The 16,970-nt window shown below is 54.5% G+C and overlaps 1 protein-coding gene across 7 annotated transcripts in view; it reads left to right on the top strand.

Moving 5' to 3' along the window:
- Window positions 1-16,970, top strand: part of CADM1 (cell adhesion molecule 1) — a 144,037-nt gene that overhangs the window by 92,428 nt on the left and 34,639 nt on the right. For all 7 annotated transcript variants that reach the window (XM_026863888.1, XM_026863887.1, XM_026863885.1 and 4 more), the window contains exons 2-5: window positions 8,377-8,523; window positions 9,591-9,743; window positions 13,125-13,262; window positions 14,881-15,036. In XM_026863888.1, coding sequence (XP_026719689.1) covers window positions 8,377-8,523; window positions 9,591-9,743; window positions 13,125-13,262; window positions 14,881-15,036 — 594 coding nt within the window. The remainder of the gene's footprint in view (window positions 1-8,376; window positions 8,524-9,590; window positions 9,744-13,124; window positions 13,263-14,880; window positions 15,037-16,970) is intronic.

Genomic DNA, 16,970 nt, shown 5'->3' with positions numbered 1-16,970 from the left:
GCCTCGCTGCCGGACCCACGCCCGGGGTTTGGCGGCAGCGCGGGGGGGCGGGGAGCGAGCAGATGGGCGAGTTTCCTCCGAAGGCACGCTTGCCAGCTTGGGGGGTGCCCAGCGCCGAGCTAAATCCGCAGCAGGGCGCTGCTGCCGGCCTCTGCGGTCCGGGAACGGAGGTGGGGAGCGGGGGGGAACCTGCACGTACGTCAGCTCTCCCCTTGCGTGTGACGGGCTTGGGCAGGGGCTCCAGCCCTCGCGGCAGAGGCAGAAATGGCCGGGAGGCGGCAGGTGCTGTTAAATAACGTCTGATAACGTCAGCGCGCGGAACCTCTCCTTGTCTGGGAAAACTGAGTGTGTCACCCCCGCTGCCTCCCCTTACCTGCAGCAGCCCGCCGCCCGTCAGGCTGGAGCTCCTGATGGAACAAGTCCTGACAGAAAGAGGAGATTCCACGGGTGTTTGAAACTCCGGATTAATCAAGCTCTCCTTCCCTAGATCTAGGCTGAGCGTGTCCTTGACAGCGATGTAGCTGGAAGATAAAATGCAGATACGGAATTCTGTATTAGAGCGACATTAATAATAAATGAGTGTTGATCGTAATTGAGTATTATTTAAACATACTGAATGGAGACAGCAGTCTGCGGGGACTGGCTGACACTGGCAAACTACTTCTCCCGCGCAGATGCTGCTCCCGAGCAGCAGCAGGGAGCCCGAGCAGGGGATTTTAGGTGGTGTCGTCGACGGATCGTGGCTGCATGTAAGGAGGGACACGAGGGAAAGGCGCCTGCCTTGGGTTTGCCCTCAGCTGCCCTGCCGCTCGCTCCTTCGCGCCCTTCCTCGCTTCTCCCTTTTAGCGTCCCACCAGAGCCACGGGCAGCTTCCTCGTCCTGCCTCCCCTTCTCAAACCCCTCCACAGAAAGGTCTTCGCCATCTCCCGCGTCCAGCAGCCCAGGAGCGGTGCTCACCGATGTCCTTTGGGTGATGCTCTGACAAACCTCTGCCCTTACCAGCGCAGGACAGGCTTTAACCAGTGACCTTTTATTGTCACGGCAGCGGGCCGCCAACCTCCAGAGTTAAATCGGGAGATCGGCTGCTTCTCTTCCGTGGAGCTCAGCTTCTGGAAAGTTGGGTGAACTGTTTGAGCATCCCTCCAGCGATAGAGAGGTATAAATAAAATAAAAACCTGCAGTAGCAACATCTTTTATTTAAGAACTGTCCAGTGGGATAAGAAATTAGTTCTAAACCAGGCAAACAGCTTTCTCCCTCAGCCGCGGCAGCAAAGCCTGTCAGTGGGGCTTGTAGACAACTGAAGCTGCGCTGTGGCGAGTGTGACTCGTAGGATTCTTCCTTCAAAAGCTCCAAATGTGTTGGCTTGAAACGTGACCGTACTGTGAGAAGCCAGATTTCTGGCAATTGATGGAAATGGTTTTCCATCACAGGGTTTGGTTAGAAATGTGAAATAAAAACCTGAGGTTGGCAGAGCAGCAGGCTCTGCTGCAGGAGCCGGTACTGGTGCTGCAGGCCCTGCCAAATTCCTCCCCCGGTTCCCGGGAGCCCCGCTGGCCGTGGCCCCCCTGCTCGGGGCCAGATCGGATCGGTATTGATCCTCGGCACCCGCTGCCGGTCGCCTCTGAAGGGACGGGCGATGCGTGGCCAAGGAATTGTATCCATCAGTGTCGGGGTAATAGAAAGACGAGCCTGACATCCAATCCCTTCACGGTGACAGGTCATAAATCCGCGCTGAGGGGGACGCTGGCAGTGGCAGGAGCGCGAGGCGGGGGGCGAGGCGGTGGCTGTGGGCACCGGGCAGTTGGGAAATGCTCTGTCCTGACAAAGCTTTTGGCCAAAGGTGCGTAAGATTTTTGTCCTTAACATCCAAAGCAGTATTTCAGTCAGTCACGGGGCGGGGGCTGGCACGTTTGCTCGGTGGGGTGTTGTACCGCACGTGGGCGCAGCCCCGTTGGCACTCGCTCTTCCATCAGTCCTTCGGAAACCCCTGGACTGGGGCGGGGGGCAGGTCCTCCCGGGGCTCTGTTGGAAGCGGGGAGCTCCCGGCAGCCGCCGCAGCCGGGCGGTTGGTAACTCGGGGGAGCGTGAATCGGCGGAGGAGCTGCTCTCCTGTGGGCCACCAGCAGCGAGGCGGCTGCCGCGCTGGAGCAGGATTCCACGTCCCTTCGCTATCTCTGTCGCGCTTTGGTTACAAACCAGCAGAAAGAATTCCCCGACGCCATTCCATCACGCAGGAACTCACAACTGTTTAAAGTAAATACAGCCTCTGGTGTCAATTCCCAGCTATTGTCATCTTTTATTCTTACTCTTTAAGCAAGAAAAGCCGTAAAGGTGGCTGTAGCGTTTTTTTTCTCCACAAATTTAATAGCTGTGCGCAACTGGCTTGAATTTGCAGTATATTTTTCTGAAGCGTATGTTTCGTAACGTAAACATGCTCTGCACAATAAGTAATTTTTAGCACAATCCTGCAGGTTCTCTCTGAAACATGGAGAGTAATTCAGCGGGGAGGCGTGAGCTGCAGCTCAGCGAGAGCCAGGAAAGGGGGTCGTCTGCCCAACCGGGTGCGTGGCTGCGGAAGGCGCTGGAGGCTTTCACCCGCGCGTGCACCCGCTGGAGCACGTGCTGAGGCCGAGGGGAAAGAGGTCCCTGCTGCTGCTGAGGTTGGGTAAAGCCTGCGAGGACAGCAGGTCTTCGTGCAGAACTGGGCTCTGCGTGGCGTCGGAGGCGTTGCACGTTGTCCAGGGGCCATTCCTCCGCTGGCGATGCTCAGCAGTACCGGTGTTTTTACAGATCCAGATACCAACGTTTTGGGAAAAGCTTTTCTGAATGTTGAGTCCAGCCACCCCTCCTTTTCTTCCCCTAAACAGGAGCTCGTGCTTTTAGCATCATCGGGTGATGTCAAAGCTGGTAACAACTGAACCCTCAGCAACATCCTTCCACAAAGCAATTCTCTTAAAGTTACCTGTAGTGGCAAGGAAAGAATAATACACGTTAAATTTGAAAGTAAACGTGTTAGTCCAAGGCAGCCGTTGCCGTGAGGATTTGCTGTCGTGTCTGCGCGGGAGAGCAGAGCTGTGAGTTCCCCTTCCCTTCCCGTCGCGCCAGCAGGGTCTCTTCCCTTCGGCTCTGATGCCGCGGGGCGACGTGTTGCTGCTGCTCTTGGTGCTTTGGGAACTTTCACAGGCAAAACTCAACCGCCACGTGTTGAAGGTGATGTGGGACCTGCGCAGCAAACAAGCTTGAAAAATCCTGGAGTTCTATTTGTTTGGCACCGTTATGGTTTCGGGAGCTTTTTGCCACGGGAGGCAGATCTGGGGCTTGGCCAGGCCGAGTCTGGTGCTGGCCACAGAGAAGGTGCTCAGGAGGGGATAAGAGCTCCTTGAACACAGGAAGATCTCAGAGATGCTTGACTCAGGGTCACGAAACGGGTAATTACATCTCATTAGAAGGGAAGGATGCCATTTCAGAACGACACTTGTAAATCTTGGTGGAAGACAAAACTTTTCTCTGGGGGCGAGGATCAGATTAAAAGAATTGTTTGGAGGTGCCCGCATGTGGCTCCAGACTCCGCGGCCTCGGAGGGGTTCCAGTAGGGGCGATGCTCGGGTGCAAGGAGCAGCTGGCTGCCTTTCCTCTCGCCTTCCCTGCGCACCAGAGATCTCACAATAAGCTTTTTCAGGCAAGCGGATGACAACGTCCCTATCTGTGTGCTTCGAACGCACAGCGGGGAGCACGGATGGCTTCTTGGTGGTTTTGAGCACCACGGCCCCGATCCCGTGCGAGGCCGGGGCAGGAGCTGTTCGGCGGCAGCAGCGCGCGCGTGCGTACGTGTATTTTGTAGACAGCCCGATCTAAAATTGTTACCATTCTTCTGCCCCTGAAAAGCTGATGTGAAATTAACTCTGTAAAAAGCAATTGCCTTTTCTTGCCAGCGCAATTAGCGTGGATTGTCCATTCTTCTCCAAAGTTCAAGTGTGACGACTGTAGCTTTTTAAAACAGTCACTCAAGACTTCGAGACCAGATGCACCGAGCTCCAGCAACTTCTTCCAGCACCGCGTTGTCAGTTCTGTTTTCCCTCTTTGAAGCAAATCTGCAGACAAATTAAATGGCAACTCAATTTGCTGCTTTTTCCTACTCTGCGAGGCTCCTGTATCTGATCACAACCAGAAGTCTCTTTGGTTCCTGTAGCCGCCCCGAAAAGATGGGTCGTGAGGTTTATTTTAAGGGGATGCTGTCTCCGTGATGGATGGAGAGAGCGTAGAAACTGCTCAGGGAAGAGAACTAGCAAGGAGCCCAAGCTGCTGGTGTAGGTGCCTCGCTGGGCACCTGCGTCCAGCTGAGCTCAGCTCTGGCCGGTTATTTCACCGACACCTTCCTTTAGCTGAAAGCGATAGATGAGTTTTGACATTCAAATTACGCTAATTCTGTGGATTGATCACGGTGCCATTTTTTTCCTTGAGCGCGTGAACAAAGGGTTTGTGTGTCTGTGTGGGTTGTTTCCTTTGACTCAGTTTATTAAGTGGAATTTTGTTTAGGTTTATGGGTTTACATAGCTCAGGCATCATGAAAATAACTCTTTCTTGGAAAGCGTTTGTGGCACTATCCTGTAGGCTGAATCGGCAGCGGTGCTGCTCGTGATAGAGTACCTGTGGCTCGTGTTTTGTTAGAAATTGAAGCATCGTGCTCACAGGCATGTCTTTTTAATCCTTCCCTCCTTTCTCCCTGATGCTTCACTCTATCTTGGTGTGCTACAAGTGGAGACAGAATTGATTTTAAATGTGACCACTGTGTGTGAGCCGAGGTCCCTGGGCTGCGTCCAGCTAAGAGGAACTTGTTTGAAACACGATTTCCTCATCTATTCTATCTTAGTAGTCTTGAAAGAAGAGACTGGAGCGGTCTAAGGCAGAAAGACAAGCGCAAAAATTAATTGTATCAGCCCCAGCCAAAGCCACTCCTCGAGCGTTGCGTCCCTCGGCCTTACTCCCCCTTGCAGTAAGTGTGAAATACGACGGCGGATTTCACATTGCACGGGGAGATTCAGTAAATGGGGCCAGAGAGTTGCTTTGGGTGGTGTCGGAGGCGCGCGCAGCGTTTCTTTCCTTGCCCCTGCCTTACAGGTGCCTCTTTGGGCCGTTACACCGCCCCACCGATACCCGCAGCGTGCCCGCGGCCCTTCGCCCTGGAGCCGCCCTCGGCTTGTCCCCGTGTTCCTCCCTCAACAGCAGCCTCAGACTCGAGCTCGGGGGCATCAAGACTCCAAGTCAGGTCTTGGAGTCCATCCGTCACGCGTCGAACGTGGGGGAGAGGATTTGTGCTTCCTGTTGGGCTCGCCAACAGGGAACTGTTGTCTAACGGGAGGCCAGTGCACGGGGGCTGTTAGAGTCCGTTCCCCTGAGGGGTGCAAACCCATCCCCTGTAGTTGCGTTGGGCTGCTCTTCCCCTTGAGGCCACTCGTGCCTGGGCCCCCAGGCTACTGCAGATTGAGAGCTGGTTCAGGGTTGGTTTTCAGCTGGAGCTTTGCTTTGCTTCTCTCAACTTCCGTGATTCTATGGTGGGTCCATAAACCTCATTTTCTGCCCCCCCCCCCAAGTCTTTTCTCCTCTGTCACAACGCACTGTAATTCCGTAAACGTGTCTGCTTTAACACTCCTCAAAATACTTATATACTGCCAGTAACTGTTTACCAAAAAACTCCCTGAAATGTTAACACAGAGATGGGTCTAAAGAGTTATCACTCCACGCTGCATTTTTGTTTAATTTGGAGTTTGTAATTGATGCTGTTCCTGGAATTCACTTCCTTGTCTGGGTAAGCGGGAGTGGATGCGAACACAGACACCCCGAAGCGTTAACGCGTACGGTCTGGAGCTTTGGGCTGAGCCAGCAGATCCGGGTCAGCAGAGCGAGAGGAGCTTTGCAGACAAGGGCCGGATTAGACGCCCTTGGGTTGGGAATAGACACGCAAAGCCTGGGAGGCGGGAGACGCGGGCGGCCTCCCACCACGGCGTCGGCGTGTCCTGACGCGCCCCCGCCTCGCGTTACCCCGGGCCCTCGGGGACAAGCGATCCCTTCTGAGGGGAGCCTGGACCGAGAAGCTGGACTTCTAAAGGCAGCGCTCAGCGGGCTTAATGTAGCAACATCCCGGCAGGAAAAGCTTCAGTGACTTGAACTTCAAATAATTTATTTCTAAATTACTTCTACTGTAATTCTTATTAATTCAAATAGGCTTCTAAGCTGATGTAAAATTCAGTAAATGCAAGGAACAGTTTAATGAATTGAAAATAGGATTGAGTCTTTTAAAGTAAATGTAAAAAAATATGCTAGCAATAATTGCTTAGATGGAAATCGAATCTTAATAGCTTTGTTAATGATTTGTAGTGAATATTGCGTTTATGAGAACATATCAAGCTGATCCTTGTGCAAGAACCTTGTTTTGAATAGGTTGGATAAAATTATTCCCCAGGAGCAGTTAGTCGGGTTTAATATTTTCGCTTGCGCTGCTTTTGAGGTATTTGCTCGTGGTTTACGCTGGCGCCTGCCCGGGGCTGCGGAGGGCGAGCTCCTCGGCGAGAGCCCCAGGGTGTGCGCGGCCGGTCCCCGAGCGCAGGGGGGACACGGGGCAAGGCAGAGAGCGGGGTAGGACCAGGCAGACGTCCCTGCCGCGCTCGGCACCTCTCGCTGCGGGCCCGGGGACCCTCCTCTGGTTACGGGTGTTACTCTGTTCGATAACAACTTTTCACGTTGCCAAGTTCATCAATCTGGAGAAAGGGAATTTATACCGGGAGCGCAGAGGAACGTGCGCGGGCCTCAGCTCGGTGCCATCAGGCGTGGAAAGGTGTCTGACGGTTTATCAATCTCTTTCTTTCCAAACGATGCAAACTTTTTGTCAAACATTTATTTCCGAGGCCTGTCAAATAATAAATGCAAGTCAGGAAGAATGAGAGAAAAATGGAGAGAGTGCAGGACGAGGAAGACTCGAGCGTAAATAACATCCCCAGATGTACTGCTTGCAGACTTTATCCAGTCCTGGCGTTCCTGCGATTTCAGGGCTGACTCGGCGGCCGGGCTGTCCCCGCGCTCTCTGTGCGGAGAGGCCTTCACCTGGCCAGCGCCCGCGTTCCCTCGCTTCGCGTGGCCCTTTGGCCATCAACGTTCAACGTTCCTCCCACTTCGCTTTGCCTCCCGGTCCCCAAGGCCGGTGTGGTTTGGCAGCAGGCCCGAGTCGTTCCCAGAGGGACCCCGATGGGCGTTCCCCCAGCCGGCGTCCCCCGGGTGCCGTCCCCAGCGCTGCCGTGGCTCCGCGCTCCTCCCGCTCGCTTGACACTCCTGAGATTCCTGCTAGTTATGGAAAAATTGAAATGCAAAGGGTTTTTTTTCAAATTTCCATCCTCTGCGTTCTTCAACATGTGGAGCAAATTTCTCAGCGTGCATGTGATGTAACGATGCGATTCATTAGGAGGAGAGTTTGGGAGGTGATGACCTGTAAATGATTACAAGGCTCCCACGGCATAATTGCATCAAATTCTTTTTTTCCTGCCTCTGGACATTAATAGCGCCTACTGATTACACAGAGTGAGTAAAAACTGGTTCCCTAAAGTCTCTCTGCTCAAGTCAAAGGATAAATGCTTCTTACAGCGAATTGTTCTTTCGAGGTAATTTAACAAAATTCATCTGTTGAGAGAGGAAGCGAATTTCTGCTATTTCCGTGCATGTGGCGAGGAACTTGCTCCCCTGAGGCCGGTAACGCGCATTGAAGTGTGGAGGGGTGTGCGGCAGCCAGGGAGATCTTTCCCTCGTCCTCTGCCTTTGGTCAGGCTTTAAAATGCGGCCGAGGGTTGGTGCTGGGATAAAATGGCTTCTTTGCATTCAAAAGCGCGGTCCGTAATGAGGCCGTACAGCGGACATTTCGCAAACAGTTACCCATAGAGGAGTCCTTCTCCTCTGTTCCCTCCAGCTACTCCTCTTTAATTCAGTGGTGGCCAGTGCAGTTTGTGGGGGGGAGGATCCATAATTGTCTTCCCTGGCGTTGCTGGTTTGAGTGTTTGTCGCGCAGGTAATTGTGTCCGAGCGCTGAAATCCGTCCCAGCAACAATCAGGCTGCACAAGGCCCGATGGTGCAGTCACTGCGGGGGGGTAAAAGGGTCCCGGTTGTGCCTGGCTGGGGGCCCGGGGCGTTATTGCCCCCTTGCTGCCCCCGTTCCCCCGGCCCAAGGCGCCGGTTCTTGCTCAGGTGAAAACCCCCGGAGCGCTGGGCGGGCCGGGCTGTGCCGTTCCTGCAGAGCGCGGGGCGCACGCCGGCGCTGGAGCTTCTCCCTCCCAGGTGCCACTTGCTGACGTCGCTTCTGATTCCGCTGTTGGGTCTTTGCTCTCTCTTGAAGGTGACGGCCAGAACTTGGTTACTGAAGACGTGACGGTGGTGGAGGGGGACGTCGCCACCATCAGCTGCCGCGTCAAGAACAGCGACGACTCGGTGATTCAGCTCCTGAATCCCAACCGACAAACCATTTATTTCAGAGACTTCAGACGTAAGTTTTGTCTTTCTTCTTTGATAACAACTTTCCCTGCGCCTCGCTTGGTGCTCAGGAGAAAGCATTTGCAGAGATCTCTTCTTTTAATGTAATGCTAGATGCTGAAAGTTTAGTCAATTCTTTAGAGGGTAGATGAGACAGGCAATCATAATCTTTCTCCTTAATGGAAACCTTGATGGTCCCCTTTAAAAGTCAGACTGTCTTACTTTGCAATAGGAATTGATTGTAGTAATTCAGGGTGAATTACAATTGAGTGCCAAATATTTAGCTGACACAAACAAATTGAATAGGGCAATGCCGAGACAGTGCAGTGTTCTCAGAGGTAATCTGTGCGCTTCGAAGGCTGAAAATTTCAAGACAGTCTCAGCTTCTTTATAACCAAACCAAAATCTCCCGTCAGTGCTGCGGCCGGTGAATGAGTCTGGCTTTGTTTCCTGTTGTGACAGTGCCCGAGCACGGTGGCTGCAACCAAACGCTTCAGATCGTCTGTGTTCATGTCACTGCGGGGCCGGGACACGGCGCTTCTTGTGCCTGGCGCTGGGGAGACGCTCGGCAGGGGACGTGCTCTGCCCAGGGGTCGCAGGATCCGACAGTGCACACGAGCGGGGGCCGGAGCAGATTGACAAAGCTCCGTTTCCAAATTCGTGAAGGAATTTGGGCGGACGTTACTGGTCAGGAAACAATCTTAAACTCGGCTTGTCCCAGTTCTCTTGTCTTTCACGCTGCCCCCAGCCCGCTGGCAGCGTACAGTCAGAAACGGGTTCACACAGAAGTGTTTTCACAAGGAGCATTTTACTGACACGTCCAAACCCGTCTGATAATAAATCCGCGTCCAAAGATTCAGTGCTGTGCCCAGTGATTTGCTGAGGCCGATTCTTCGTGACGATCTCAGAACACAAACGTTCTCTGGGTGCGGACTGGACGGTAAGCAGCAGGGGGGTGGCTGCAGTCAGGAGCCGGGGGGCTCGTCGAGGCGCTGCTGCTGTGTCTGTGGACGTTGTTGTGTGGTGAGAGGGGCCGCTGCGCCTCTGCCGGCGGTCGCTGAGGCTGTGCTTGCTCCGCAGCGCTGAAGGACAGCAGGTTCCAGCTGGTGAACTTCTCCAACAGCGAGCTCCGAGTGTCCTTGACAAACGTCTCCATTTCGGATGAGGGAAGGTATTTCTGCCAGCTCTACACTGATCCCCCCCAGGAGATCTACACCACCATCACAGTGCTCGGTAAGGACCCGACGGGCGCTCGCGGGGGGGTTCAGGGTTGCTGGGGGCGCGGGGTCAGCGGGCCGGGCTCCGCACGGCGTTCAGGGAGCTGGGGGCACCCACGGGGGGAAGTGTGGAACGGGTCCAAACACCACGGGCTCACTCAGCGCAGCCGGGGCCTGAGCCCGCATACACGGGATTTTCAGGGGTGGCCGATGGGTTGTCCGGTGGCACGGCAGAGCCCACGCGTCCCCTCCTCCCTGCCAGGCGTCCCCAGTGGCACCCTGACCCTCTCTGTGCAGGTCACATCATATTTAGTGTCATTCTTGGGTCTCCCCCTTGCTCACCCACGATTTCTGGCTGCAGAGAACAGCAGAGGTGTAAGCGTGAGGGCTTCTCCGGTTCCCAGGCTCTCTCTTACCTGGGCAGGTCTCTGGGGAGGGTTTTCCTGCCCTTTACGGAGCGGGGTGTAATACCCGCCGTCGGTTGCAGACAGCCTGCCAGGGTTAGCCGTTAGTGCTGTCGCTGCTCTGCAAGAGGATCCGAGTCCATCCTTCGGCTTTTCGGGCGAGTGCAGACCCGCCGCGGCCCGGCAGGAGCGTGGGTCCGGCCCAGGGCTCGGTGGGATGGCGGCAGCCGCACCAGACTTGCCTCCCTCTGCCTTGACGGTGCTCCCGGGGGCGCAGAAGGCACGTTCCGGAGGGAGAAGGGAAGTTGCAGCAGTTGCGTCTCATTCAGTGAGTGAGGAAGAAGTCAGCCACACAGTAGAAGCTGTGGAAAATGTCTTCAATAATTATCTGACATGCAGAAGGAAAATAAATTAACATGAATGCTTTGCAGCACGGTAGAGCTGTTCAGTTTATGAATTCTGTGTGTTCAGTAATCAGACCACTCTGATCACACGCCGAATCTTTCCTTCCAAAACTGGGGGGTTTGAGAAATTGCATCTTAATGACCAATGACAGCATCTTTGCCCATCGATGATATTCCTTAAGGGCAGATATGACTCACAGCATCGCTGGCGGACCTCCTGCCGTGCTGGCGATGCGTAAGTTTGCGCGTGTTTGTCAGTCGACTCATCCAGTGGAACCCTGAGCTCATCTGACGGGCAGCGAGAGCTTCCTCTCAGTCGTAGCGCAGGTTTGTCTCACGTGGGCGCGAGCGCTCGCGCTCCTTTCAGGCGGTGCGTTTGCGCGCGGGCTGTTGTCAGAGCCACGTTCCTCGGCTACCCCAGGCCCGTGCGGCTCCGGCTACCGGGGCTGCCTGTGGGACTCTTCATGGGAGAACCCGAGTCACTGAGGGCGACTGCCTGTGAGCTCTCGCTCGCTGATCAGTCTGACCCTTCCTCCTTCTGGCTGATGAGATTTTCTTCTCAAGTTTGTGTACATGATTCTCGTAAGCAGCTCTACTCTAGCTGTTACAGTTATCCTCAAAGTTCCAGTGCATCTTCCAGGATCTATAGCTCCCCCCCAGCTCTTGTCTCCGACCACGCAGACACAGTTTGCTGGGTTCCATTTCTAACAACGCTGAGAAGGTGTTGGAAATAAGAGTCCTTCTTTGTTCGCCTGTAAACCAGCACTGCCTGTCTTTCGAGCAGGAGCAAAGACGCGGGTTTTTTGTTGGGGCTGCTGCGGTTTTTTAGAACATGAATTGTGCTTCAGAATTCAGAGGGAAGTCTGTTTTCTTGCCCCGCACTTGAGTGCTTTCGGAGAAGGCCTCTCCCTGACCTCCGTCCCCTTCACCTTGGGCCAAACCTCAGCTTGCAGAGCCGGCGAGGACAGCGGGTGTTTACTTGTCGCAGGCTGGGGAGGGGACTGCTCACCTTAGCTAGCACTTGGGCGGAGAGATCAGGTCCCATCGCGGCACGGAGCGCGTCATTCCTGTCGCCAGTATTATCGACTCCCTAACTAGGAGAAAGAATCAGCTGGGGCGGAGGAGTGGTTCTGCGTGTCGGGGTGCGGCCAGCCCTAGCGCTGCGCTCCCCACCAAAGGTCTCGTGGCCGCTGCTCAGGCGTTGATGTATTTTAGGGTCTCTCAAAGAGCCCTCCTGCCGATCTGCTCCCAGCGACACTCGCTCCAGGGAGCCGAGCAAAGCGGGGAGTGTCCTTTGCCGTCAGCGTTTGCAGAGCTTCACGTTTGCTTTAGCAGCCTCCCCCTCTCTCCCGTGTACTTTAATGTCTTCTGTAACACAATATGTAGATTTATTCATGCTTAATTGGAACATGTGAAAATCTCAAATATGTAGCCCATTCTGTTCTTTTTAGAGAAAAGCCACAAGTGACTAATTAGTCCATTTGATCATCTGGATGGTATTTATACATATTTGTTCTTCATTAGCTCAAAAACGTGTTAGTCACATTTGAACTATGCAGTTGCTTAATCATATTGATCAGAGCAAGGTTGAGTTTCCTTTGGAAGTTCTGGGTTTTTTCTGAAACTGCAGCTCAGTGTTGTACGAACTCTTGATGTTCTTTTTTTTTTTCTGTTTTTTGCCTCACTAGCTAAGGGTGCTTCCATGGGGAAGAGAATCCTTCTTTCTGTCAGATTTTTAAGCCCGTTTGTCACATCTCTGGGGCTGCTGTGGCCATGGTCCCCCTGAAGTTGTAGCCTGTTTCTGAGTAGCCCTGGGTTATTTTTCATTGGGTACAGCCTTCCAGCTCGGTGCTCTGGAAGGAGGTACCTGTCTGGGGAGAAGGGCAAGCTGCCGTGCTAAGGACCTGCCGTGGGGTGCAGGTGCCCATCGCGGGGTGCGGAGCGGGCGCTCAGCCCCCTCGGGGTGGCTCTGTGCCGGGCGTGTGGTGGTGCGACGGGGACGCGGTGCTGCTCTGAGGGTGGTGCCCTCCCACCCCGGCCTTGCGCTCGGCGGCTCCTTGAGCATCTTAAACGAGGTTGATGTTTGCTGGCCGGCTTCCACGCCTCGCGGCCGAGGCTGGAAGCTGAACAGCAGGAGAGAGGAGCTGCCTCGCGCGCGAGGTTCGAGGCACGGTAAGTAACGCGCTTCCAAATGTCAGCTTTTGTGTCTCCTCTCCTTGTCGGGAGTCAAGAAGCGCGCACCGAGCCGAGCTGTAGTTTTAAATAGCAACATACACATCTGAGTAGTGCGGAAGACTAGAGCTGCTCCTGGCGCGGCGCCTGCCTGGGAGGGAGAACAGAAAGTTACAAATTTGATAAGTAATAACTTGCGAAACTACAGTGATTGTGAGGTGGAGAGTGAAAGCGCTCGCTCTGATTACCGCGAGACCGCCTATCAAAGGATTGGATCGATCGAAAGATCAAATAAATGCTGGTGGCTAGTTCCCCTCTAGTAGATTTTATGGGTTTTTCTGAAGGTTTTGTCTGCTGTTAGTGATCAAAAAATGTTTTTTTCATCACGTATGTGTTGTGTTGGTTTTCTCATTGTAGTCCCGCCACGCAATTTGGTAATTGATATCCAGAAAGAAATCGCCGTGGAGGGAGAAGAGATTGAGCTGAACTGCACTGCCATGGCCAGCAGACCAGCCACCACCATCAGATGGTTCAAAGGAAACAAGGAGCTAACCGGTAGATGTATCCTCTCAGTCGCTTGCTTTTTTCAGATAGCTGAAATGATTTATGTAACCCTGGGTTTTTGTTCTCTGTTGCCAGTTTGAGGGGGAAAAAAAAAAAATAGAGCGAGCTGCTGTAAACGCCAGCTCAGGAACAAAGGAATATGTGGGCAGACAGATGATTCTCTAGCACAGAAGGGCTGAACTCCAGTTGGCCCTCTGCCTCCCTGCCAGGCTCGAGTACGGGCTTCTGGAGACTTTCTGTAGCTGCAGGTGCCCTTGAGGGGCCCCAGAGCTGCGCGTTGAGTTTATTCCCGCGGTGGTTTGTGCAGCTTCCTGCCCGGTCGGATCGTCGGCGCTTTGGGCTGTAAAGATTTTCCGTTCACCTTCACGTCTGGCTCTCTTGTTGGGAGAGCGTTTTCTCCGTGTTCGGTTGAATATTCATACGAGGTGGGTTTCTCCGACTCCCTGAAGTCTGGTTGCTCCCGGTATTTGCACATTCCAGTCAGCGGCTCTGATTGCCTGTGACGTGCTGTTGGTTTAAGTCTGCGTGGAGATGTGAGTTTGCTTGACACCACCTTTGTGCTTTACCCGCTCCGAGACGCCGAAGGACTCGCTGCAGAAGTCCGGGCTCAGCGCTCCAAATCCAGCCCCTTCCAGGGCGAGGTGGAATCCTCTCCTGAGGCCCCCAACGCCCACGAGCGCCCGGGGGGGCGGGGGGGACGCAGCCCTGCTGCCACGCCAGGCCCTGCCCCGCCGCTTCCCCGCACCGCTGTCACCATCGTGGGGGCAGATCTTCCCGGGACCCCTTTCTGGGGCTCCCCCCGTCCCAGCGCGCGGCACCGCAGCAGGATTTGGCCCTTCATGCTTGACCTCTCCATCTTGTGGATGGAGTCTTGTGTTGGCGGTGGAGCCCCAGCTCTCCCCCCTCTTTGACGACGGCTGAGCTGAGCGGCAGGTTCTTGCAGCACCAGCTCGCCCGCGGGGCCTCGGGATGTTTTCCTTGACTCGGAAGCAGGGAAAGGGAACTGCTGGGTTGTGGATGGCAGGAAGGGGTAGCGTGGCTGATCAGAAAGCCAATCCTCTCGACATCAAGGGCCGTCACTTTCTGCATCTGGCCTCTGTTTCGCTTTAATATATTACACAGAAATATTTTGTGTTTGCTACAAAAGTCACTCTGAACGTTTTGACTGAGTTCTTCAGTAAAAAGCCACAGATAAGAGTGTTTGAAGGCAACGTGGCGGTGCGCTGTCAGCCAGCGCTTGCTGAGTTCCTGGAAAAATCCTTTTTCTCCTGCCTTGTCTTGTCTTTCCTTCCTCCTTGTTCGTGCGGCGCGTTGTGGCGTCCTCCGGCAGCCGGCCCCGCACGTGCCTCCCCCCTCTCCGGGCAGAGCCCTGCTGCCGTGCTTCAGCCCATCGATGCTACTTTCAATTCCCTTCATCTGTTTAATCACTTTCCTAGCTATTTGTTGATTGAAGGGCGGGAGGGGATTTGTAGCTCATGGATGTCAGAGTTGGGGGTTTGGGGGCAGCGGCCGTTCAGGGGCAGCATCGTCCCGCGGAGCCGCATGCCCCCCGCCCTGCACCGCCCTCCCTCCGTGGTCACGCTCCGCGCGCTCTCTCCTCTCCCCGCAGGCAAGTCCGAGGTGGAGCAGTGGTCCGACATGTACACGGTGACCAGCCAGCTCTTGCTGAAGGTGGGACGGGAGGACGATGGCGTCCCCGTCATCTGCTTGGTGGATCACCCTGCTGTCAAAGACTTGCAGACGCAGCGTTACCTGGAAGTCATGTGTGAGTAGCAGAACTTCTCATTCGCTTAATGTCTGAAATTGCTCACCAAGGAGTTCAGGAACTATTTGCTACCTGATAAAACTGCAGCATAGATGGGGTTTATATCCCCTTGTATAAAAAGTGGAATCAAAATGTTGGGTGCCACTTCACGGGTCAAGGCGTGACGTTTCCTAGCCCTCTGCGGTACGATAAATACCTGCCTTCGTTCTCTTAAGAACCGACTTTCTGTACATAGAATTTGCATCATCAAAGGTTCCTGGCTGGGCTTTATAATAGTCAGAACAGATTAAATCTGAGTATTTTTCTTTTAGCAACCTACTTATCTCTTTGACAAGCGCTTCCCTACTACCACATCAAAGCGACCAGCCGCCATTGAGAGTTTACTGGCAAAAACTTGGTGCCGTCCAAAGGAATCTCAGTATTGTGCTTTGTGAAGGTGCAGCACCAGCTGGTTTTAAAAACCAGAGTCACAGGAATTATGTGGAGCCTGTAGCAACGCCACTGACTAAGGCCAAGCTGTTTCTGTAACGCTCCCAACGTGTTCAGTGCTAGTAACACATTTCACTTCATCCAGGACCCGCGCTGCTGCGTAGGGGGTTGCCGAGGTTTCGGAGCGGGTTCCTGGCAGGCTGGTGGTGCCACGCGCAGCCCTGCCCACCCTGCAGCCCGTGACGATGACGGAGCTGCTGCACACACACACACACACCCCCCCGCTCCCCAAAGGGCTCCCCAGAGCAGAGTCAGGGCGTCCTCGCTGCGGGGTGGGGGTGCCCTGGGAAACTGGGCTGCGAGGGTGCTTCAAAGGGGCTCTGTTTGTAGGTTCACTTCAACTCTAACGTTACATTAAAAGGGGAAGAGGAAGTTTTGTATTAATGTATTTCATCTGCTTCATTATGTAGTTTCATTATGAACATCTTGGTTACTATTCTCGTATCTCTGGAACTAGCGGGAAGCAACGTTCCTGTAATGAGGAAAACAGAAATGATCAGATACCTCTTAAATTGGCAGATACTAGATTTCTTGCTACTGTGCTAATGTGTAATTCATTTATGGAGACGTAATGTCCATTAACATTTCTGGTAGAGCTCCATTAGCTTTAATAATGCATCGGCACCTTTGTGAGGTTTGATCAAATACTTAATGGGGGGAGAAGAAAAATCCCATCTCCCCTGTTGTGGAGGTGTTGAAATCTTGCCGGGTTTCTTCCCCTTGGGTGACAGGGTTGACATTTCCTTTGGGCTTCCTTTCAGAAATTCCTCTGAAATCCTGATTGTTGGACGGGATAGGCCAGCGCCGCTGTTTCTGAAAAAAACCTTGTCGTTTTTTCCATTCTTCCTGCAGTCAGTCCCTTGTCATCCGCAGCCGTTCCAGGGCTGCCCGTGCCGTGGAGGCCGACCCCCCAGGTGCGGTTGTTGGGGTGCCCTGTGGGTACCCGTGGTGGTGCCGGGGAGGCTCCCGCTGCGCCTGCCGCGCGGGTCCCTGCCCTCAGCACCCCCTGGAGCAGTCAGGATCCTCTGCATTTCCTACCTGCTGCCGGGCCTGAGCTGAGCGGGGAGCGGCAGTGGCAGAGCAAACGCCTCCCCTGGGGCCGGACCCGCTTCACGCCGGTGACTTGTTGGCCGAGGGGAGAGTGTGAGGGGGAGGAAAATCCTCTTGTCTTCCCGGGTGGGCAACTCACCAACAGCTCCCGCGGACGCGGGCTTGGCCCCTGGGGGAACGCGGATCCCGCCGTGGGGCCGGGATGGCCACACGTCCCCCAGGAGGACAGGGTGGCACGACGGGCACCCACCACCCTGCCACCGCGGTGAAGGGCTCTGGGTTTGCGTCGCACTCGCTCTGCGTTGGCAGCCGGAGATGGGGAGGGCGGGAGGTGATAGAACAAATCGGGGGGCCTGAGGAGCAAATACAAACGTGGCGGTTCCCGCTGCCGCTCG

Source organism: Athene cunicularia (assembly GCF_003259725.1).
Source record: "Athene cunicularia isolate RWA chromosome 24 unlocalized genomic scaffold, athCun1 chr24_part2, whole genome shotgun sequence".
NCBI lineage: Eukaryota > Metazoa > Chordata > Aves > Strigiformes > Strigidae > Athene > Athene cunicularia.
The sequence above is the reverse complement of the archived record's forward strand: the minus strand, read 5'-3'. Positions and strand labels throughout refer to the sequence as shown.